This window comes from Camelus ferus, chromosome 9 (genome assembly GCF_009834535.1).
Source record: "Camelus ferus isolate YT-003-E chromosome 9, BCGSAC_Cfer_1.0, whole genome shotgun sequence".
Taxonomy (NCBI): Eukaryota; Metazoa; Chordata; class Mammalia; order Artiodactyla; family Camelidae; genus Camelus; species Camelus ferus.
The window spans coordinates 36,469,695-36,492,152 of NC_045704.1; the positions used below are offsets into that span (position 1 = coordinate 36,469,695).

The following is a 22,458-nucleotide window of genomic DNA, read 5'->3' on the forward strand; positions in this document are numbered from 1 at the left end:
CTTCTGTCAACTTCATGAAATCCCACACTTTTTTGCGAGATTTGCAGTTTCGCTTATCACCACTTGCATTGTATTTGCATAGGTAATGTTGATAGCCACTGACAATCAGCTAGAGACAGATTTTGGTGGGAATATGTGGTGTCTGAGAGGGAACTAATCTATAAATGTTGCAGTGGCTGGCCTTTGCTTCCTGTGTACTTTGGACCTGTGAGATGCAGATATTGAGTATTCAGAGGACTGGAATATCCCCATTTTAAATCTGGGGAAATGCTCAGGGAGGCTGTTGGCTCAGACTTACCCAAAGTTTCACAGGCAGTAAGGACAGCCATGGACCAAGAGCCGAGAGTTCTTTCCCAGAGTTCTGGAGGTGGCGATATGGATAGAGAAAGTGGAGGAGGCTGAGTTGATGGTGAACCTAAGCTCCCATCATGTCATCACAGTTGGGCCCTCCCTCTGAAGAGAAGCAGCGAAAATACTGTCTTAGAGGTGGCCCTTGTAAGGGGTGGGGTAGGAAAGCTGCCTGCTCATGGAACCAAGACGTGTGCTGACCATAAGCTTGCCAGTTCACATGAATTAACTCAGTTTTATAGCCATCTTTTGAGCTGGGTGGTGCCACCACCGTCTCACAGTGAGAAAAATAACGATCAGAAGACAAGTGAGAGGCTCAGGACACACAGCTGAGAGGTCTGAGAGCCCTGACTTTCAATCTTATTATTCTCACTTCTGTTCTTAAAATCACACCTCCAGCCAGCTTTCTAGATGCCCTGCTAATCTGGTATGAGCTGCTCAGTGGCCTCCGAGCGGTTTCTTTACCCAGCTTAGCACAGTAGAGTTTCTGACTGAGGCTGTGTTCCTATATCCCGCACTTCAGTTGTTCTCTGTCCTGTCTCTCTGCCACCACTCTTTGCCATCAACACATAGCACTTGTGCCATTATTTACTTAGCATTTTTCTTTAAATTAGTTCACTTTTTTAGGACATATATGTATTTCAGGCTAAATAGGAAATCTGTTATCAGTTGCCATGAATAGAAGAAAATCATAAAAATAAATGTCATCCAAGTAAACATCATCAATCTAGCTAGAAACTTTCTCTTTGTTAAAAAGGGATACAATTTGCATACCCATGTTCATAGCAGCATTATTCATAATATCCAAAAGGTAGAAGCAACCCAAGTGTCTGTTGGTAGATGAATGGATAAACAAAATGTGGTCCATGCTTTCAAAGCAATATTATTCAGCCTTAAAAAGGAAGGGAATTCTAATATACTCTACAACATGGATTTAACCATAAATCGTGTTGAATGAAATAAGCCAGTCACAAGCCCTGGTGGTTACCAGGGGCTGCAGGGAGTAGGAAATGGGGAGTTACTGTTTAATGGATACAGAGTTTCAGTTTGGGGAGATGGAAAAGTTCTGGAGATGGATGGTGGTAATGGCTGCACAGCAATGTGAATGTACTTAAGTCACTGAACTTTACACTTAAGAAAGGCTAAAATAGTAGATTTCATGTATATTTTGCCACAATAAAAATCATTAAGAATCAGATATCTTAAAAAAAATCAGATATCTTGTTTTCTATGTCTAATAAAAAGTTGAAGAATGAAAATCAAAAGGATAGAAGGCAGTGGTAGAAATGGAGTAGACACAATTTAGCTCTAAACGGATGCTTCTTCTTGATGCCACCAGGATTGAGAAAGATTGAAAAGGAAATGAATTTTTCCTGGTGTGACTCAGTTTATCTGATGCCCTGTTGGGGATGCCACTTACTGCCCTTGGGCTGATCGCCAGGGGAAACATGCCCCACGTGGAGAGGCTCTTCACTAGGACTGGGGTGTGGTTCTCCCAGGGTGGCTTGCCTCCTCCCTGCCTGGGCGACTGAGCAAGGGCCTGGCATGCCTCCTAAAGTGGAAGCATGTGGAATGTTTTATCGGGGAATTGGAGGCAGAGAAGCCTTCCCAGAGGAGACAGGACTTGAGCTGGGCCCTGAGGGATGGAGAAGAGCTGGAGCATCACCCAGGTATGTACATGTAACAGCAGGAAGAGAGCAGGGAGATGGGTATGGTTATGGCAGGCACTTCCCGAACTGGGTGGAAGTAGAAATTGGATGGGGCTAGACCATGAAGGCAGTGGGGAGCCACTGCTGGCTTTTGAGCTGGGGAGTGTCTTGGCAGTGAGTTCCAGGATCTGCAGTGCAGGGCTATGTAACAGTACCCCCAAATGAGGTGGGGCACAGTGAGCCTATTACAGCTCCAGGATGGAAAACAGAGGGGTTTGGGGTGAGTGGGGCCTCCTCCTGGGTCCTGGAAGCAGCTACTGGTGTTGCAACCCTAGAGGTGGTCAGGAGACCTCAGAAAGGAAGGGCCTGGAGGTCAAGGGCTGGGTCATGGTTGCAGAAAACCGAAGTTCAGAGGAGGGCAACAGTTTGCCCAAGTCACCCGGGAATGTGGCCAAGGAGTCAGGACACAGGTGCTAAGGTGTCCCTGCAGCTGGGGTGGGGAGCCTGCATGTGTGGACTTGTGCTTTCCTGAAATCTCTCTGCCCTGCAAGGAGCAGCTCCCCTCCTTCCTTCCACAGAGGCCACCTGAGCTACTTGTGGGCTGGGCTTGGGTGGATGCTGCAAGGGCCCCAGTGTCGGGGCAGAGAGGAGGGAGACCATGTTGGGACCTCCCTGGTTTCTCCCTGTTGCTGCACCCCCATCTCACTCTTGGGGGTAGGCAAGCACATTCCTGAGTCAGAATTTTCCCAGGGATTCTGGCTGGGCCCCAGGCAAGAGATAGTGCCCTGTCTCCCCACCCACACACAGACACTTCCCCCTGTCCCTGAGGGTTCTGCAGAGGAAGTGACTGGTGTAGGACAGGCTTGTCTAGACCTTGGGCTCAAGGAGAAGCTGGCCAGCCTTCTCATAGTTTTGGTCATGTTTTCTGAGTTCTGCTGCCAGTGAGGCCTTTCTCCAGAGGGCTCTGTGCTGGGTAACTCTGGGCCAAGCCCTTTATCCTCCCTGGAACTCTGGACCCCCCTCCCCCCACCATCTGTGAAATGAGGGCTTTATGGAGCATTTCCGGTGACTGCAACATCACCTTTTATGAGCCCCACCACCAACTCACAAGGTGGTACTGTCATTATCTCCATTTTACAGAGGGGAAACTGAGGTTCAGAGAATTTCAGTCACTTGCCCAAATTACCCAGCCAGGAAGTGCTGGGCCTGGTATTTCAACCCAGGCAGCTTGACCCAGCCCTGGCCTGAGATCTTCGCCATTAACCATCTCATTGATCATCAGGTCAGGCAGGGATCATTCTCCCTTTCCTACATACAGGTGGGGAAATTGAGTCTAAGAGGTGACATCTCTTGCCCAAGGGCGCAGAGCTGAGGTGGGTCTTGAACCCTGCTGGGTGCTGTGTTGGCCTGCCCTCCTCCCTCTCCCACTGACGCCCAGCACCTCTGCAAATGTGTAGCTGCCCCAGGAAATGCTGCAGACCCTGGAGGTTTGAGGTCAAGGGATGAGCTGGGCATGCCCGGCACCTCAAAAGAAGCAAAAAGGCTTCTGCCAGTGAGAGGAGAAGTGAAGTCAGAGTGTGGGGTGCGGGGCATAGGGTGAAGAGAGCAAACAGGCGCTGGCAGCCCAGAGATTCTCGACTTCCCCTTCTTCCTGCAGAAGGCGGCGGGAAGGCAGCCAGACAGCAGCACGGCACAGATCAGCCGCTCTGGGCCTCTCCCTGCCCCACTCCCCAGAGGTTCTGTCCTTATCCCCGGAACTAGTGACATCCCTGGAGCAGCAAGGTAGGTTTTTTCCCTTCACCAGTTCCTGGGCCCCTGGTGGCAGCTCCAAACCTTGAGAATGGAGAGATTGATGTTTTTGAAAAAAGGCAATTTAAATTAAGGGGTGGCTAGGCATAGGGTTCAAATCTTCACTCCTCTCTATGTGGCCTAGGGCAAGTTACTGGACTTTGCTTTTCTGGACCTCATTTCCTCATCTGTGAAATGGGGCTAGTCCAGTAACCTCCACGTCAGGTGATAGGGGTGAGGGCCTGGCCCAGAGTTTGTGCCTGGCAAATTGGAGTAGCTGCAGTTCCTCTGAGTGACCTGGACTGGAGACTGGGGACAGTGTGTCTCAGGGCGGTGGCTCTAGATCTGGCTGGGTCGCAGACTCTCTGTTGGGTATTGATGAGGGCCCCCTTTTCCCTGCCTGTGATAGTAGCTCCTGTCAGGACTTCCCTACAGAGACTACAGCTTCTCTTTTCATCCAGGCCAGGGTGAGGCCAGAGGTGGGGACTCTAGCCTGTGGTTGGCAGGAGCAGCTGTTGAGGGGCAGGTGGGGCTCTGTCCAGGAGTGCATGGGCTTAGCAGGCCTTGGTGCTGTTGGGGAGAGGGTGGGCTGCCAGAATTCATAGCCGGCTCAGGAGAGGAAGGCAGGTGTTCCTAGGTCTCCTAGTCAATGTATTTCTGGCTGGGAACCTGGGGTGAGAACCTCAGATTCCTAGGAATGTGGATCATGGAAATGCTTGTTTGAATCTTTCTCCCTGGGAAATAGATCTCATTTTACAGATGAGAAAAACTGAAGCGCAGGAAGGTCAAGTTCCTTGCCTAATGTCACAGCTTGTGCACTGAATATTGGAACTAGTTATCAAATTTACATCTTCTAAAGGCTCTGTTCTGTGCTCCATATGTCTGCTCACCCTCTATTGGCCTAAATAGGGTTTTGTTCATCCATACAGCTACTCAGCCACCCAGCCATCTTTAGGAGGCTGCAGTGCACCACGGGAGAGCGCTTGAGGTGAGTTTGCGTCTCAGCCTGACCACTGGCCTCCTGAAGAACCCCAGACAACCTTGTGCGGTACTCAGTTTCCCCACGGTCAGCTGGAACCATCTTGGGAGTCAGGTAAGGGATTCCTGTTTCCCAGAGGGCCCCAAATAACGGATTGCAGAAAGAATGAGATAGTCGAGAGTGCGGAGTAATGGGGAGTGGTGGTCTCTTTGAAAAAATGGAGAGGAGGATGTGGGGGGGTTGTAGGCAGAAGTGAAGATTGTGGTTTGCTCTGAGAAAGTGGCTGGAAACCACAGCTTCTATTTGGGGTGCTTGGGGGAGGTGTCACTTCTGCTTTGCCCTTAATTTCTCCAGCTGGGTGGTGAGGTTAAGCCCCTCTCCCCTCTGAGTCTGCCTGGGAGCAGCATGGCCAAGGGCCTGGGGACCCAGCCTTCCCGTCCAGACCCGGGCAGTCAAATCCACACCACTGTCTGGGCCTCAGTTTCTCCATTCGTACCGTGAAGGGGGTGGACATTTTCTGCACTGTCAGCTTCTCAATTTTCTCACCTGAAACATTCCAAACAGTTTCATCGAGTGGCTTCCTTTGTCTTCCCAAATCTTTTCCCTTGGTCTGAGGTTCTTTAGGGTAAGCGAATTGACCAATGTAACACAGCCAGATAAATAACTTAATAGCCAAAGAAATAAGAACTCAGCATTCCACAACTCCGAAGTCTTCATTCTCTTTTTGTTTGTTTTGGGGGTGGGGGTGGGGGTTTGCTTTAGTTTTGGTCATTCTCTTTAAAAATAAACACTCATATTAATAAGTAGTGTTAACGCAAATGGATGACCACCAGGAGAAAAAAACTGAATCCATATTTCACACTCCAGGATCATTGCAAATGGACTGTAGATTCCAACGTGAAAAAACGAAACCTTTAAAGTTCTACAAGAAACTTAGGAGAATTTCTGTGTAATGTTGGAATGGGGAGAGTCTTTCTAGCTACAACTCAAAATCCAGAAGCCCATAGAGAAAACACTGGTAATTTTCATCACATAAAAATTTTTTTATTTAAAAAAGACCTACATGGCAAAAAACACCAGCTGTAATGTCAAAAGGCAAATGACCAACTAGGAAAGATATTTGCAACTCATATGACAGACAAAGAGCTAATTTTCCTATTATGTAAAGGGTTTCTACAAGTTGGTAAGGAAAAGTCTAACCCAATATAAAAATGGGCAGATGATGAACCTGCACATGTGGGGAACTGATGCAAATACCAGCACAGCTGTACAGTTTGTAAGAGCAAAAGACTGGAACCAGCACAAATGGCTATTAACAGGGGACTGGTTAAAGAAACTGTGGTTTCTCCCTACATCAGACTGTACAGTTGTAAAAGAAAAAGTGGAGGCTCTCCAAGATGCATTTTCAGGTGAAAAAAGCTAAGGTCAAAACAGTATATAGAGTGTGCTGCTTTTTTTTTTTTATAACATGGAGGAAATCATATTTGCTTGTATTTGTGTGAAGGAACCGGGAAAGACACACAAAACGCTAACAGCAGTGGTTCCCTGGGAGTGACTAACTGGGAACCCAGTGGTTGTGCGACGCAAGAGGCAGGAATACTTTGCATTTTATACCTTTTTTTATGTATTTACTGTTTGTACTTGAAAGATTTCAATTTATTATTTTTAATTTTTATTTATTTTTTTAAACATGTTTTTATTGAGTTATAGTCATTTTACAATGTTGTGTCAAATTCCAGTGTAGAGCACAATTTTTCAATTATACACGAACATACATATATTCATTGTCACATTTTTTTTCTCGTTGTAAGCTACCACAAGATGTTGTATATATTTCCCTGTGCTGTACAGTATAATCTTGTTTATCTATTCTACATTTTGAAATCCCAGGAAAGATTTCAATTTCTAAACCATCTGAAGAGTAAATAAAAATTGAGAAATGTATGTTTATAACATATGGGGTAACTTCATAAACATAGACAAACAACACAAATTGGCCCAGAATCTCACCCTCCCCTTCCCCCAGAAATGACCTTGATGTGCGTCTTCCAGATTTTGCATACATAAAAAATACAATTTTTACAAGGATCGGGTTACATTACTTTGCAACATTCTTTTTGTTTTTTGTAAGCAATATGTCACTATTATTTTTTTCTATAATGATTAATAGTCATTTGGAGTATTACAAAAATCCTAAGCATTAAAAATTTGCTTTTCTGTTGTGAAGGTAATACATATTTTGTTGTAGAAGATTCAAACAATACAGGAAACATAAAAAAAGAAAATTACCCCTCCCATAACATTATGAACATTTTGGTGACCATTCTCCTATGTATCCTCATAGGCTTAAATATGCATATAAAGATAATTTTCCATAAATATGATTATATTATACATATTATTTTCAATGTGCTCTTTCCACTCTATATGCTGTGTTCCTCTTCTATGTGGCTATCTTCATCATAATTTTTCTTAGTGAAATGTGATCCATTGTACTGTAATTTTTTAACTTTTGATTTTGAAAAAAATGATAAATTCTCAGGAGGCTGCAAAAAAAAAAATACACAAAAAAGGTTTTGTCTACCTTTCACCCAGTTTTCTCCAATGGTAACATCTTGCATATCTAAAGCACAATATCAAAACCAGGAAATTGGTACAACTCACTGCCTTTATTCAGATTTCATCATTTTTTTTTGCCTTCTTACTAATAAATGTTTGTTTGTTTATTGTGTGTATATGTATATATTTGAAGTACAGTCAGTTTACAATGTGTCAATTTCTGGGGTGCAGCACAATGCTTCAGTCATACACGAACATACATATATTCATTTTCATATTCTTTTTTACTGTAAGTTACTACAAGATATTGAATATTGTTCCCTGTGCTATATACAGTATGAATATGTTGTTTATCAGATTTCACCAGTTTTTATGCACTTATTTATGTGTGTGTATGTTTAGTTCAATGCAATTTTACAAGCGTAGATTCTTGTAATCACCACCATAATCAAGATACAAAACTGTCCCATCACCACAAGGCTCCCTAGTGCTGCCTCTTTACAGACATACCACACCGCCCTCCTCACCACTGGCAACCACTAATCTGTTCTCCATCTCTATAATTTTGTTGTTTCAAGAACATCATATAAATGAAATCATATAGTATGCAACATTTTGATGCAAAAGACATTGGCACTTTCTTTCTCCCCCTCAGCATGATTCCCTTGAGACCCATTCAAGTTGTATGTAACAATATATTTTTTTACTTGCTGAGTTGTATTTCACGTTATGGGTGTACCTGAGTTTATTTAACCATTCACCCACTGAAGGCACAGTGGGATTGTTTCCAGTTTCGGGCTGTTTCTTGGAATGGTCAGTTCTTCAGAAAAGGATTTTCTCCTGCCTTGGAGTATCATTACCTGGCTGCTGCAGTCTTCTGGAAGCTGGTTGGAGGAGGAAGTGGAGAGGGGATGTGGCTTAATTTTCCTGCACTAGAAAGGCACCCCACCCTTTGCCTCAGATTCTCTATGGTGCACTGTCTCCAGGGAAGGGATGAACTTTGTGTTGAGGTGGGGTTGGGGATGGAAGGGTAGTGCGGAAGGCTCCTGGATGCCCTGGGGGGCAGAGGAGATCCAGGAACCCAGCTGGTCATTTAAAGACTCACAGCCAACAACCCCTTGTTTTTAGCCTCACCCTTCATCTCACCTTCAGAAGTTCCCGATGCCTCCAGTTCTCAGGTGCTTCTGTGGTTGTCAGGTTTGACCTAGCGGGCTTCTTCCTGCCTCCCAATGCCCCCAACCCCAACCCCACACCTCTGCCCACTGCAGGCACTTGGGCTCAATGTTTTATGATCTGCTAATTTTTTTTTTTTAACGAGGTGGCCACCTGCTTTGTAGCCTCCAAAGTTTTTCTGGCATCTCTCATCTGCTGTTGTCTTCTTTCTCTTTTGTGACTTTGTGTGTTTTATTCATTCACTCTCATTTTAGTGGCATTTTGGGAGGTAGACATACATTTGCTATATTTAAGCAGAAGTTTATTAGTTCATTTTAAAATCAAGGAAAATGGAGGGAGGGTATAGCTCAAGTGGTAAAGCTCAATCCCCGGTACCACCATTAAAAAATAAATAAATAAACCTAATTACTGCCCTCCCCCCACAAAAATAATAATAAAATAAAACCACAGAAAATGAGAACAGAGTGGGATAGATTCTTGCCTGAAGTCACGTGGTGGATGAATGACAGGGCTGGACAGGATTAATGACAAGCGTCTCCCAGTTTTCCTCTGGGTGAGGTCAGAGCCCTGGGGAGGCCCCTAGAGAGACCACTTTTGGGGAGGGGGAAGTGTCTCAGGCAGAGCTGCAAATGGCGGGCATTACCAAATGGTCAAGGATTCTGGAGTCACAGAGACCTGGCTTCAGGCAGCCTCAAGCAAACCAAGACCCCTTGTTCTCTGAGCCTCAGTTTCCTCATCTGTGAAATGCAGGAGTATTGAGGATCAAATACAATACTGCACATCCTGATCTTGGGATATGCCAGACACCCAGAGTTAGAGGCCGCTCTTTTACCACGATGCCGACGGGATGCACCTTTTCCAGGGCAGGAGCTGGTTCTTGGAGGAGACAGAGCACAGGACATGGATCACCATGGGGTCCTTTTCCTCTGCCTGTGCCTCGTGACTTCTCAGAGCAGGACAGTGGGTAAGAGGGCTGTGCTGAGCTGTGAGGGCAATCCTAGCCCAGGCCTCTGGCTGTGATGTGAAGGGGGAGGCCTGAAAGCAAGGGAGATTGGAAGGGGGCACTTAGGTCTCCTGGGGGAGCAGCAGGCTGGGGCGGAATGCCCGGAGGCCATGGGCTGGGGGCAGCTGCGGACAGAGGCTGAGGCGGTGGTCTGACTCTTCCCACAGAGGCGTCTGAAGAAACCCTGCTCTGGATGAAGAGAATGGAGACGGTGACCAGGAGCCGGAGCTTGACTTCTTTTGCTGAGTGAGTTGGGTGTCCCTCCTCATCCTCCCAGAGTCAGCTGTGCCTCCACCCTCAGCTTGCACCTTGAATCAATGATCCGGGGTTGATCCAGTGTAGACTATAAATTCATCTATTCAGCATGCATTTATTGAGTACCTAGTGTGTGCCCAGCACTAGGCTCTGGAGATGCATGATAGACACACTTCTATCCTCATCAAGTTTAGTGTCTGGTTGGGGCCCTTAACCATGGATGCCATGAAACCAGGTACAGAATCATGGGTCTCCATGCATTTTTCTAAGAAGTGTCTCTGAGACTCAGGTTGGGCTCTCTAAGGTCTATGACCCAAAGGCCAAGCAGTTCTGGGTGAGAGGCCAATGCTGATGGCTAACCAGGGAAGCACGGGGACTTTAGGGCACTTTAGTCAGCCAGAAGCAGCCAGGGAAGGCTTCCCGGAGGAGGCGCTGACAAACTGGGACCCAAATGAGAGTTAATTGGGAGAAGGGGATGGGTGGGGTGGGGAGGTAAGAATGTCAGGAATACTGTGTGTGCAAATGTCTGGAGATTAGGGTATGGGATAGGGGAGGCTGTGGAGAGCCCCTCTCACCTCCATCCTCACTCGGGGCTCTGGTCATTTCTCTTGCCTTCAGGCTCATCCATGGCCTGGAGTGTAGGCTGCTCAACGCCAGCTTCGGGGGCCACAACCTCACTTTGCAGACGAACACCATCCAGACACTGGCCTTCAAGCTGGGCTGCGACTTCACTGGCCTCTCACTGAGCAGTGCTGCTCTGGGGCGGGTCCCCCAGGTCAGAGGTGGCTGGGGATGGGGGGTGGCCAGTGCCTCCACCCCAGAAATCCTCCACGGGTTTAAGGTCTGGACCTTCCCCAGGGTCCATCACCCTCCTCCCCACCAATCCAGGCTCTGCTCTAATAGCTGTGAATTGCCTCCTCTGTAAAATGGAGCTGATACTCTTCATGTGAATGATGGAAAAACGATGCTTATAGCCCCTCAGAAGCAGCATCTTCTTTCTGCTTTTGCAGGTTCCTGAGGGGAGGCTGCTGTGGGAGAGGCCAGGGAATCTGGGCTCCTTTGAGGATCCTGCTGTGATTCCCGCTGAATGCCTGGGTGCTGGGGCCTAAGGTGCTCCATCCTCAAGCTCCAATTGGGTGGGGTAAATAACCCAAACTCAAGACTGGAGCAGCCTGGGGGGACGGCCTGGAGGGAAGGCCTGGGACCTCGGGAAGTTTGGGTAGAGGTGCAGCCTGGCAGGAGAGGGTTCTGTGGGTAGAGGCTCCAAGGTAGGAGATGCTCAAGGCCAGGCTGGGAAGGCTTCACTAGGAGTGGGAAGCAGTGAAGGTGTTGCGGTGAGTGTGGGGTCTTCAGACACCAGGCCCAGCCTGTCTTTGGCTGTCTGCAGGCCCCAGCCCAGCACGCCATGCAGTTCCCAGCGGAGCTGACCAGAGATGCCTGCAGGACCCACCAGAGGGAGCTGCGTCTCATCTGCATCTACTTCTCCACTACCCACTTTTTCCAGGATGGACCAAGCAGGGTGGGAGCTGGCCCCTTCCTGAGGGCATCACAGGTATCCATGCCACCTCCTGGCCTCTGGGCAGGGACCAGCCTACTGTGCAACCTCAGCCAGTCAGTGCCCCTCTCTGGGGCTCAGTTTTAGCAGAGTGATAGGGAGGCGCAATTCCAATGGGCAAATGAGACCTAAGAAATCTACTGTGTCTGTGCCTGTCTCCAGATGGGAGGCAGACAAGTAGGTCACAGATCCCTGCCCTTGGAGAAATAGCTCAACCATTAGACCAGGAGCTAAGAGACTTAATTTTAGCTCAGGTTTGGTTATAACCGTAGAGATACAACTTCTGGAGGAGGTGCCTTTTAACTTTGGTTTTGAAAGTGAATTAGGGTAGGGTGAGGTGGAGGGTATGAGGCTGGAATTCATTTAACAAATGGGAGGTGGGGGTGGTGGTGAGAAGTCAGCTTTCCAGGTGGAGGGGGCAGCATGTGTAAAGACTGGGAAGTGGCCCAGCTGTACACATGAAAACCATGCCGCTTTTCTCATCCAGGGAGGAGGGGGGTGGGTCTTGGACCTCATCCAAGGTCTCCTCATGTCCCCCAAGTCAGCCCTTTTTCTCTGCCTTTCCAGAAAGACATCAACTCATCTCTGCTCAATAACTATGTCCTGGGGGCCCAGCTGGGCCATGGACATGTGCACAACCTCAGTGAGCCAGTGAACATCAGCTTCTGGCACAACCAAAGCCTGGTAATGTTGGGGACACCCCCATTTCCACCCCACCCCTGCCCCCTTGTGACTGTCCTGTTGAACATTGGTTTGAGGAGGCCCAAACCTGTGGAACCATCTGGGAAACTGCTTTAAATTCATCACACTTTGGGAATTCCTGCCAAAGAAATAAGAGAGAGAAGCTTTTAATCACTGCATTAGTCAGGATTCTTTGAATTGCAAGTGGTAGAAAACCAACTCAAGCCAGCTTAAGCAGTAAAGGGACTTTATTGGCTCATGTACTTGAAACATCCAGGGCTGTTCTAGCTTCAGGCATGGCTGGATCCAGGGGCTGATATGATGCCATATAGCTCAGTCTCTATCTCTCAACAATGGTCTCCTGCCTTGGCTCTCCACTCTGTGGCAAGATAACAGCTGAAGTGCTGGACTCCTTCCCCTCTTCTCAGTAGGCTCTTTCTGACTAGTGCAAACCAAGATCTATAATGGATCCTGAAGGTCCAGCTGGGTCATGTGTCCATCCAGAACCATCAATGTGCCCAGGGGCATGGGACAGGTGGATTGGCCAGACCTGGGTCACATGGCCCAGAGACTAGGCTGGATTTATTTGACCTGATATTGGGGGATGGGTGGGTCCTCCAGGAAACTGCAGATGTTGATACTGAAAGAAGAAGGGCTGCTGGGTAGGCACAAGCCCTGATGGTATTTGTGAAAAGCCTAGAGCCTCTGCAGTCTGGCCCTATCTTCTGTCTGCCTCATCAGGACCATCTGCACTCCCAATTTTCCCATCATGTTTTCTTTCATTCTGGAATTTATCCCTGTGGTTCCCTTCACCTGGTACATCCTTGCTCCTCTTCTGTTGAAATCTGATGCTTCTTCTAAGGCCTCAGTGCCCCAGTTGTCCCTTCCTGTCTCAGGACTTCTCTGTCACTTCCTCTGTGGTATTTCATGGCACCTCTCCACCCACATGATTTGGCATCAGGGTTGTCTGTGGATGACTCTCTCTCTCCCCCACTGGGAAGGGACTGGACCATCACTGTTCCCTAAAGGGAGGCAAGGGAAGGGGACAGTTGATTATAGAGCACCTACTGTATAGGCCAGAGCTGGGTGCTCAAGATTCCTCATTGCCTTTGATTGTTCCACATCCTTGTGACTTGGGTATAAATGATCCCATTTTGCAAATGAATAAACTGAGGCTCAGGAAACTTCTATGACTTCCCAGGTCACTCTCAGAGTCCATGGTGGAGGTGGGGCTGGAATCTGGGTCTGTCTGATGTCAAAGCCCAGCCAGTGCCTGGTAAAATGTTGACCAGGGTACAGATGAGTCACCTTTGGCCCCCACAATTTCCAGACCCTGATCCACAGCCCTCCCCTGCACCCCTCGGATACACCCAACTCCAGCATCTCCCCTTAGGAAGGCTACATGGTGACTTGTGTCTTCTGGAAGGAGGGAACCAGCAAACAGCACTGGGGGGTCTGGAGCCCTGAGGGCTGTCGCACAGAGCAGCCCTCACCTTCCCAGGTGCTCTGCCGCTGCACCCACCTCACCTACTTTGCTGTTCTCATGGTATGTACGCATCCAGCCTGGGTGAGGGTGGTCAGAACTGCAGAGAGCCCCATGTCCAGGACAGAGGAGAAAGGCAAAAGCTGATTCAACAGACAGAAAATCCAACTCAGATGGGCTTAAGAAAAAAAAAAAAAGAAATTTATGGGTTCATGTTCCTGAAAAGGCTGGAGTTAAGTCCTCAGGCACGGCTTGATCCAGGGGCTCAGTAGCACCAGGATAGGATCTATCTCATTCTATCTCTGTCTGTCAATTGTGCTTGCTTTGTGCTAGCTTAGATCTCCCCATGGGATAATAATATGGCTGCTAGTAGTCCCAGGCTCATGTCCTGCAAGCTGTCAGGCCAGTAGACCGAGAGCTGTCTTCCCAATTCTGCCAGCCAAAGTCTTGGGACTAAGTCTCACAGGCCTAGGGTGCATCACATGCCCATCCCTTAATCAGTCACTGGGGGCAGGAGGAGGGATAGGCCTGACAGTCCAGGCCTGGTACACCTGACTGCACGTAGTGGGAGAAGTGGAGGGTCTATGCATGTGCCTAGAGCATGAGGGAGTGGAGGGGAGATGGGACTTGGGAGGTGGAAAGGCCACTATGTCTGCTATGGCTGTTTTCAAGCCAGGACTACAGCTAGGATTGTAGGGTGGGGTCTTAGAGGTAAGGTCTTGGTAGATCTCTCCAATTCAGCCTGGGGAGGGTATTTCCATGCTTCTGGCCCTCCTTCCCTCCCACAGCAACTCTCTCCGGCCCCAGTCCCTGCAGAGTTGTTGGCGCCTCTCACGTACATCTCCCTGGTGGGCTGCAGCATCTCCATCGTGGCCTCACTGCTCACTGTCCTGCTGCACTTCTATGCCAGGTATTCCCCTGCTCTCCTGCTGGGCCTGCCCACCCACTGATGCTCAGCCCTCCTCCTTCTTTCCTGCTCAGTCCCCCAGAGTCTGGTGGGCTTCTCCAGAGGGCAGATCCTGGGAGACAGGAGATCAGCCTCCCGGTGTGGCTGCTCTTGGGTCCCTGCCCCTCTCGACCTGTGTCCTGGTCTTTGTGTGTCTATGAGCCCAGGGAGTGGAACTGCCTGGTGATGTCCAGGTCACAGAGGGCCATGCTCCCACCCACAGGAGGCAGAGTGACTCCATAACACGCATCCACATGAACCTGCACGCCTCTGTGCTGTTCCTCAATGTCGCCTTCCTGCTGAGCCCAGTGCTGGCCATGCCCCCCGTGCCCGGGTCAGCATGCACGGCCCTGGCTGCCATCCTGCACTACTCACTGCTCAGCTGCCTCACCTGGATGGCCATTGAAGGCTTCAACCTCTACCTCCTACTTGGGCGTGTCTACAACGTCTACATCCGCCGATACGTGCTCAAGCTCTGTGCCGTGGGCTGGGGTAAGCAGAGTCTCCCTCCGCTCTTGCTTCCTGAGGCTTCCAGCCAGACCATATGTCTGCCCCTTCCATCCTTCCTTTTCTCTTCCTCCTCATCACGGTGACTGCTGCCAAGACCACCCGTTACCCCTGCCAACACCCACCACCGCTTCCTACACTGCTATTCTCATTACCACTTCCACCTTCAATACTTCTATCATCACCACCTCCAGTACCACCATCACCTCCACCATCACCTCCACTTCCATCACCACCGCCATCCTCATCCTTACCTTCACCACTGTCTCTGGTACCACCATCGTTGCCATCTCTATTGCCATCCTAGCCCCTCACTTTATTAGCTGCTTCCTCACCAGTTCCCAAACCCTCTCTCCCATTACCTCCGAGCCACCACCTCACATTGTGACCATCACTACAGCTGCTACCATCCCACCTTAGGGCCCTCACTCATATCACTTTGGAGACAGCCTTCTCTAAGACCACCAGGCTGATTGCACTGAGGCTGGATCACGTGACAGCGGCTGGAAACAGTCTCTTTCCCTCCGGCCACTTCACTTGCCCAGTGGAATTCTGTTTTAGGAGCCCCAGGAACTCACAGCCAGCTCACCTCTGGGGACTTCTGACAGATTCTGAGCCTCTGTCCCACTCCTCAGGGGTCCCAGCTTCCCTGGTGCTGCTCCTTGTTGCCGTCAAGAGCTCAGTTTACGGACCCTACGTGATCCCTCTCTCCAACAGCCAGGGAAACAGCACGGGCTTCCAGAACATGTCCATGTGAGTGTGCTTAGGGCTGCGGCAGCTCCCTGGCTCTGACAGCAGGGCCACTGGGCCCTGGGGCTCCAGACGGTGGCCTGCAGGCAGGGCACTGGCTGTGGGGCAGGGAGGGGGCCACTTCTTAGACAGGGGGCAGTTTCCAGGGGGCTTGGCCACAGCCTTGTGCTGGAACCCCAAGACCTCTCGCGGGCCAGGCTCATGTTCTATTCTGCCACTGGCTAACTCTAGGACTCCAGTGCCCACACACGGCCTCCTAGGCCAGGCCTCCTGGCAACGCACAGCTGCAGGCCAGCACCACCCCCCATCCCTGGCCCTGGACTCTCAGGCCCTCAGTGGAGCTCAGCCTGCCCCTGGCTCTTCCCCACCGACCACCTTGCTTCGCCTGCTCAGGCTCCGGCACTGGTTCCCCCAATCTGTGCTGGCATGGCACTGCCAGCCCTCAGACACTCCTAATCAGCGAAGAGAGTGTTGTAGAGGCTGGGACACCCCAGGGACTGGGCTCAGAGTGTGTGGGGGTAGGGGGCCTGGGGGAGTTGGGGGACAGACTCTGCTGCTGCTTCCTGTGCTCTGGGACATTTACCTTTTCTTGTTACGAAAAGTTTCTAACAGCCAACAGAGCAAGCCTAGCTTAACAAACCCCTGTAGACCCATCACCAGCAGCTGGCCTTCTGGCCTTTTTTCCTTTCCTGGCTGACGTGAGCTCAGGATTGCTGAGGGCTGATGCTGTTGGCAGGCCTGTGGGTCAGCCTGTTTAATCCTCACAGCAAGGAGTAGGTCCTATTGTCAGCCCTTGTGGACAGTTAGGGAAACTGAGGCTCAGGCAGCTGAAGAACCCTGCCCAAGGGGACCCAGCCCGTTAAGGGTCACAGGCAGGCTGGCTCCAGAGTCCTGCCCCCAACTACCGCCCCTCCCAGCTTCTGGGAAGTGGGGGCTTGGCTCGGAGTGGAGCTGAGGTGGGGTTAATTCCTCTCACTGTGAGGGTTGGGTGGTTTCTTAGAGGAAGTGTGACTTAGGATTCATTAAACAGGGTGTTTTATTATCTAGTATGTGACATGGACAAAAGAACTGAAGTGACACACCAGCCCAGGAAGCACATGAATGTAGGGATGTTAGAGAGCTCCCGCCCTGAGAACCAGCTTCTCTTTAGTCTTCCTCACCACTCCTTCCCCCTTCTTACCCCGGATCTTGTGACTTTTATACTCCTGCGTTTAAAAAACCCTTACTGCGTATATATGTATTCTTTAACAATTAAAAAATTTTTTTTAACTTTTTTTAATTGAAGTGTAATTGACATGTAACATTATATTAGTTTCAAGTGTACAATATACTGATTAGATATTTGTATATATTGCAAAATGATCACCACAGTACGTCTAGTTAACATCTGTCATCATAGTTACAGAATTTTTTTTTCTTGTGATAAGAACTTTTAAGATCTACTTTCTTAGCAATTTTCAAATATGCAATACAGTGTAATTAACTGTAGTCAGCATACTGTCCATTACATCCTCAGGACTTATTTATTTTTAACTGGAAGTTTGTACCTTTTGACCTGCTTCACCCATTTTGCTCCCACCTCCTGCCTCTAGCAACCACCAGTTGGTTCTCTGTATCTGTGAGTTTTTTGTTTATTTTAGATTCCACATGTAAGTGAGATAATACGATATTTGTCTTTCTTTGTCTGACTTGTTTCACTTAGCATGATGTCCTTAAGGCCCAGCCATGTTGTTGCAAATAGCAAGATTTCCTTCTTTTTATGTCTGAATAATATTCCATCGTGTATATATACACCACATCTTCTTTAACAGCAATTCTAAAAAACCTTGAAAATAACTCCAGTACCCACTGACAGGACACCAGATTAGTAAGTGTGATAGAGCCACCCTTGCTAGACAGTGGAAAGGAATGATCCAGCACCACCCTCATCCACTTGGCTAATTCTCCAAGATAATGTTCAGGGACCCTGGTGTCTGCAGTGGCAGGAGCCCACAGTGAGAGCCTGAGCAGGTGATCGTGACAATCAGGGATGCAAGCTCTGGGCTTAGATCACAGGGCTTCAAGTCTTACCTTTGCCTCTTACTAGTGTCAGTTCCTAAACCAGAGCCTCAGTTTCTTCATCTGTAGGATGGGGATGATTACGCACCTGCCTCATAGGGTCATCATGAGGACTGAATAGCTGATTTACAGAAATCACATGACCTGACTGGGTAAAAGGCAGCACCTGTCTTACAGTTGTCTGGGGGAAGCAAAGGGAGTGAAGACTTCAGGGAGGGCAGGACCAGGGATGCAGCCTCTGTCAGGCATCTCTCTGGCTCTTTCCTCTGCCCTTGGTGGAACTTTCCCGCTGCTCCCTCTGCTCCTCAGTCCACACATGGAGAGCGCCCCTCTACCAAGGCTCGTTGCAGCAGCTCATTCAAGGCTCAGGGAAGGGCAGGTGGCCCAGTATAAGTGGAGAGGGCATCCTAGGGCCATTGCACAAAGATGATGATGAGATGGTGATAACGATGTGGTGGGTAGAAGAAGTTTCCAGACCAATGATCCAATCGATAGCATACCAGTTGATGGTTGGGCTGGCCGTAGAAGCAGGAGGAGAGGAAGAGTTTTCAGGTGGGTAAAGGCACAGAGGAGTGAGAGAGACTGGTGTGGCTGGAAAGGAGGTGTGCCAGGGCTTTGGGCAGGAGGCCAAGGTAGCAGGTGGGTCCTGTTGTGGTGGACTTCACCACATGATGAAACAATATGTCTGGGCTGGGAAATAGGACCAGGTTCAAGAGGCAGTCCAGAGGCCCAGGAGACTGCGGCTTTCCCTCCACCAGCCTTGGGAGCCACACCAACCCTGGCGCTTCACTCATTCCCTGCAGATGCTGGGTACGGAACCCCGGGGTGCACAGTGTCCTGGTCATGGGCTATGGTGGCCTCACGTCCCTTTTCAACCTGGTGGTGCTGGCCTGGGCGCTGCGGGTCCTGCACAAACTGCGGGCAAAGGAGAAGGCGCCAGGCCCTCGGGCCTGCCGGGACACCGTCACCGTGCTGGGCCTCACCGTGCTCCTGGGCACCACCTGGGCCTTGGCCTTCTTCTCCTTTGGCGTCTTCCTGCTGCCCCAGCTCTTCCTCTTCACCATCTTCAACTCGCTCTACGGTAGGGCCTATGGGTGTCGTGGAGGAAACCCCAGGGGCGTGTACAGCTGGTGTATATTTATTGCTGAAGGGCTTCAGGTCAAGGGGACGAGCTGGGGGCTGAAATCTAGCCTCTGACAAGCTTGTTTGGGGCTACATCTACCCATAGAAAGGGGCGCCACCTTGTAATTTGCACAAAGGCACCCAACAGGCTAGTGGTGGTTGGGTCCTCCAGCTCCTGTGCTCTGCCCTCTTCTGGCCTCCAACAGTAAGGGGTTCTGAGAATTACTCCTGGGCCTCAGGGAGGCCCAACTCACCTCCCAACGAAGGAGGTGCTTAGATTCTGGGGGAGGTGCCCCACTGCTCCCATGATGCTCCCACTGACCAGTCTTTTGCTTGCAGGTTTCTTCCTTTTCCTATGGTTCTGCTCCCAGAGGTGCCGCTCAGAGGCAGAGGCTGAGGCGGAGATGGAGGCATTCAGTTCCTCCCATACGATGCAGTAGTCTGGACTGTCTGAGCCTCCTGGTCCAGAACCCCCAGCCTATCTGGCTGCCTGCAGCCCGAGACCCTGGCTTCTACCAGAGAAGATGGCAGGCCAGCTGCTGGACACCAGAGACCACTGTGCCCTCCAGGGGTGCTTTTGCACCTCCATAACTCCCCAGGCCCAGGGGGCAGGGTGTTGCTCTGCTTCCCCTAGCATTCTGCTCTGAGGCAGGTCCAACCCCACGTTGGGGCAGCAAACTTTCTCCTGGTGCCTGGGCTGATCTGGCCAGGCCTATGGCCAGAGCACTGGCCTGGGAGTCAGGAGATCACATTTTAAGGCCTGGCTCTGAGTGTCCCTGTATGACCTTGGGCCTGTCATTTCTCATTGACCCTTGGTTTTCACATCTGTGACATGGGGGAAGATGGCTCTGGCCCTGCCTAATCCCAGAGCTTTGTTCAGGATGAATGGGACCAGGAAGGAGGAGGTCACAGTGGGGTGGGGATCCCCACCCTGGCCCTATTACCTCTACCTGTCTTTTGGGGGCTGGGTATTGGCCAGCCTCCACTGGAAACACCTGATGGGCCCTGCTCCCTTCCTCTGGGAGAGAGTCAGCCCTGGCCAGGGGTCCTCAGCCCAGTGCTTAGAGACCCACTCACTGAGACTTCACCAACCTATGCCTGAGGCCTCTTTTCCTTTAGCTCCCAACTTATGGTGACTTTAACTCCAAGCCTACCTTTCCCAAAGATTGGAAAGTCCCATCCTTCCCAGAGGGTCCTCCTCCAGGGCTCCTAAGACCCACATAGGACCCCCATATAGACCAGAGACTGGGGCAATACAGCTTTCTGGAGGTAGAAGCAGGGCACCTCTTTCCCCTCCATCTGAGCTCCAGTCACCCTGATATTTGATGACTGGGCAGGAATGAATTTCCTCTGGTAGGCAGGCATGAGGGTGTGGGTTCTAAATCCCACGCTCAGGTCACAGTTGTAGAGAATCACCATTGCGCTTGACCTGTCCTGTCTGACCAAGCCAGGGACTGCCCATGAAGCCAACGCCTTTCCAAGGATGCACACCAGGGGGCGCTGTTGGCACATGCTCAGAAGCCCTTGGCTCCAAAACCATGCCTGGAGAGGCTGTGGTCGCCTGTCTGTGGACATGACACACCAGATGGAGAGGCCCTCCCTGCCTCCAGGACTGCACTTGTGGAGTGACTGGCAGGAGGAATGCTAGCACCATCTATGCAGCCATTTTTCTTTTCCAAAGCAGCTGCCCGCTGTAGCTCTTGGAGTCTTGTGCTCTGGCAGACCAGGAACTAGAGTGGTGGGCTGGGGTAGGCTCCCAGGGCCCCACTCCAGGCCATCAGACAGATTTTAATGACTTTGAATGTCACAGAGAGGGAATTGGAGCCGGATTCCTTTTCTCCCTGGGGATCTCCCTCTGCCCTTTGCTCATTTCTTGATGTAAATAGCCCTTGTGGAGAGTGGTGCAGGCTCTGGGAGCCAGACTGCCTGGGCTCAAATGCCAGCGTTGTCATTTGTCAGCTGTGTGACTGTGGACAAGCCACTCCACCTCGCTGTTCTTCAGTTTTCCTATCTGTAAAATAGGGGTAATAGTAGTACCTATTTTGTATTTAAATAAAATAATCCATAGAAAGATGCTTAGCAGAGGGTAAGTGCCCAGTAAGTGGTTGTTGTTATCGTTAACGTTTTTGCTATTATTATTAATAGTGTTAACTCAGTCTCAGAGGCCCACACATCTAAGCTCCAGGCCCAGCTCCTCCCTCAGAACATCCTGCAGTCCCTTGGCTTTGCCATCTTCTCTCCCACTTTCCCCAGAGTGGCATCTGCTCCAGGCATGCTGACCTTTTGTCATTTTAGAAACATTTCCCACACAGTGCAGCCCATAGGTCATTGCCACCTGTCTCCCTACCCCTCAGTTCTCCAGTCCTCTAATCTATTTAAATTCCCACTGACTCAGCTGGCTTATACCAGGCTCCCTAGCCTTGGTGGGTCCTTGTGCCAATGAGGGTGATCGTGGGAACCTCTAGCCCCTCTCTTGGGCGGCTCCAGGGAGCGGTAACCCAGGCTGCATCCATAGTCCAGTGAAGCAGGGCCTTGCCTGGTACCCACCATCCCCTGCCAATCCCTACCAATCCCTACCTTAGCCTGGGTCTGGCCTGTTAGATCATACCAAGCCCAGGGCTACCCAAGGGAGGATATGGCCACAGTGACACAAGATGGGTCTGGTAGTTCCAAGAACAGCCCCAGACATGTGGCCCTGAGCCCGTTTGGGGTCCAAGCTCTGGGCAGGGACCACTTCCTGGAAATGCCCCAACCGGGTGTAGGGGCAGGGATGAGAGAGACGTTGCTGGGCCTTTGTGCTCTCCCCCCCCTCTCGGCAGGGTCCCGGCCTTGCCAAGACTGGGCTGGGCTCAGCTCTCGGGGGCTTCCAGACTAGCAGGAAGATGGAATGGGTGGGGTTTGGGGCCACTGTTCAGGTCCAGAGTCTCTGAGGAGGCATCTGGTGAAGAATGACAAGTAGATGTCAGAAAGGCCACAGACCAGCAGTTTCTGTGTCGCTTTGCTGCTTTTTTTCAAAAAGGCATCGTGAGTGTATTGTTGGGGGAAGAGGGGTCCTGTAGTAAATGAAGGTTGCCAGATAAAATGCAGGATGCCCAATTTGGGGGACATACACTAAAAAAATGTTCACTGTTTATCCGAAATTCAAATTTAACTGGGCATCCTTTAGCTCTCCCCCTCCCTATCTTTATTTTTCTTTCTTTCTTTTCCTAAGTCTTGCAACACTCTTAGAAAGGAGCATTGGCTTGGGAGTCCGAGGTGTACACTTTTCACCCTTCAAATGAATACACATGTGGTGCCTGGGGAGCCCTCTGCCCACTGAATGAGCCCCACACTCAATTTGAGGCTTCTCCCCAGTGGCTTCCCTTGTCAGCCAAGGTTGCCACCAGGACACTCAAGGGGTCTACCTCGTGGTGCCCTCCCATCAACCCTGGTCCAGACCCAGCCTCCATCCCTCACAGAGCCTCAATACAGGCCTCCCTGCCTCCCCATTCCCAGTCCGAGCTTTATTTAGAAACTTAAGGGAATTTTCTGTCCTGTGGACTGAACTTCTCTGATGGAACCCTTCCACACCCTCCACCATCCTTCTTCTCAAAATCCCCACT

General features: G+C 50.2%; 1 protein-coding gene across 1 annotated transcript; it reads left to right on the forward strand.

Annotated features, from left to right (window-relative positions):
• Positions 1 to 1,922: 1,922 nt before the first annotated feature.
• On the forward strand, positions 1,923 to 20,935 carry ADGRG5 (adhesion G protein-coupled receptor G5). The gene is made up of 14 exons (XM_032486405.1): positions 1,923 to 2,018; positions 3,655 to 3,779; positions 4,715 to 4,878; positions 9,359 to 9,460; positions 9,667 to 9,745; positions 10,373 to 10,529; positions 11,142 to 11,306; positions 11,877 to 11,993; positions 13,384 to 13,536; positions 14,262 to 14,383; positions 14,643 to 14,911; positions 15,562 to 15,679; positions 18,538 to 18,815; positions 19,196 to 20,935. The coding sequence occupies exons 4-14, from the start codon at positions 9,397 to 9,399 to the stop codon at positions 19,294 to 19,296; spliced, it is 1,623 nt and encodes a 540-aa protein (XP_032342296.1). The 5' UTR covers positions 1,923 to 2,018; positions 3,655 to 3,779; positions 4,715 to 4,878; positions 9,359 to 9,396; the 3' UTR covers positions 19,297 to 20,935.
• The last annotated feature ends 1,523 nt before the right edge of the window (positions 20,936 to 22,458 follow it).

What these genes read in the sequence shown, in the direction of transcription:
- ADGRG5 (XM_032486405.1), top strand. Translation starts at nt 9,397, where the DNA reads ATGGATCACCATGGGGTCCTTTTCCTCTGCCTGTGCCTCGTGACTTCT. An exon ending in TTCTCAGAGCAGGACAGTGG is followed by an intron (nt 9,461 to 9,666) that starts GTAAGAGGGCTG and finishes CTCTTCCCACAG; the next exon opens with AGGCGTCTGAAGAAACCCTG. An exon ending in CTGCTGCACTTCTATGCCAG is followed by an intron (nt 14,384 to 14,642) that starts GTATTCCCCTGC and finishes TCCCACCCACAG; the next exon opens with GAGGCAGAGTGACTCCATAA.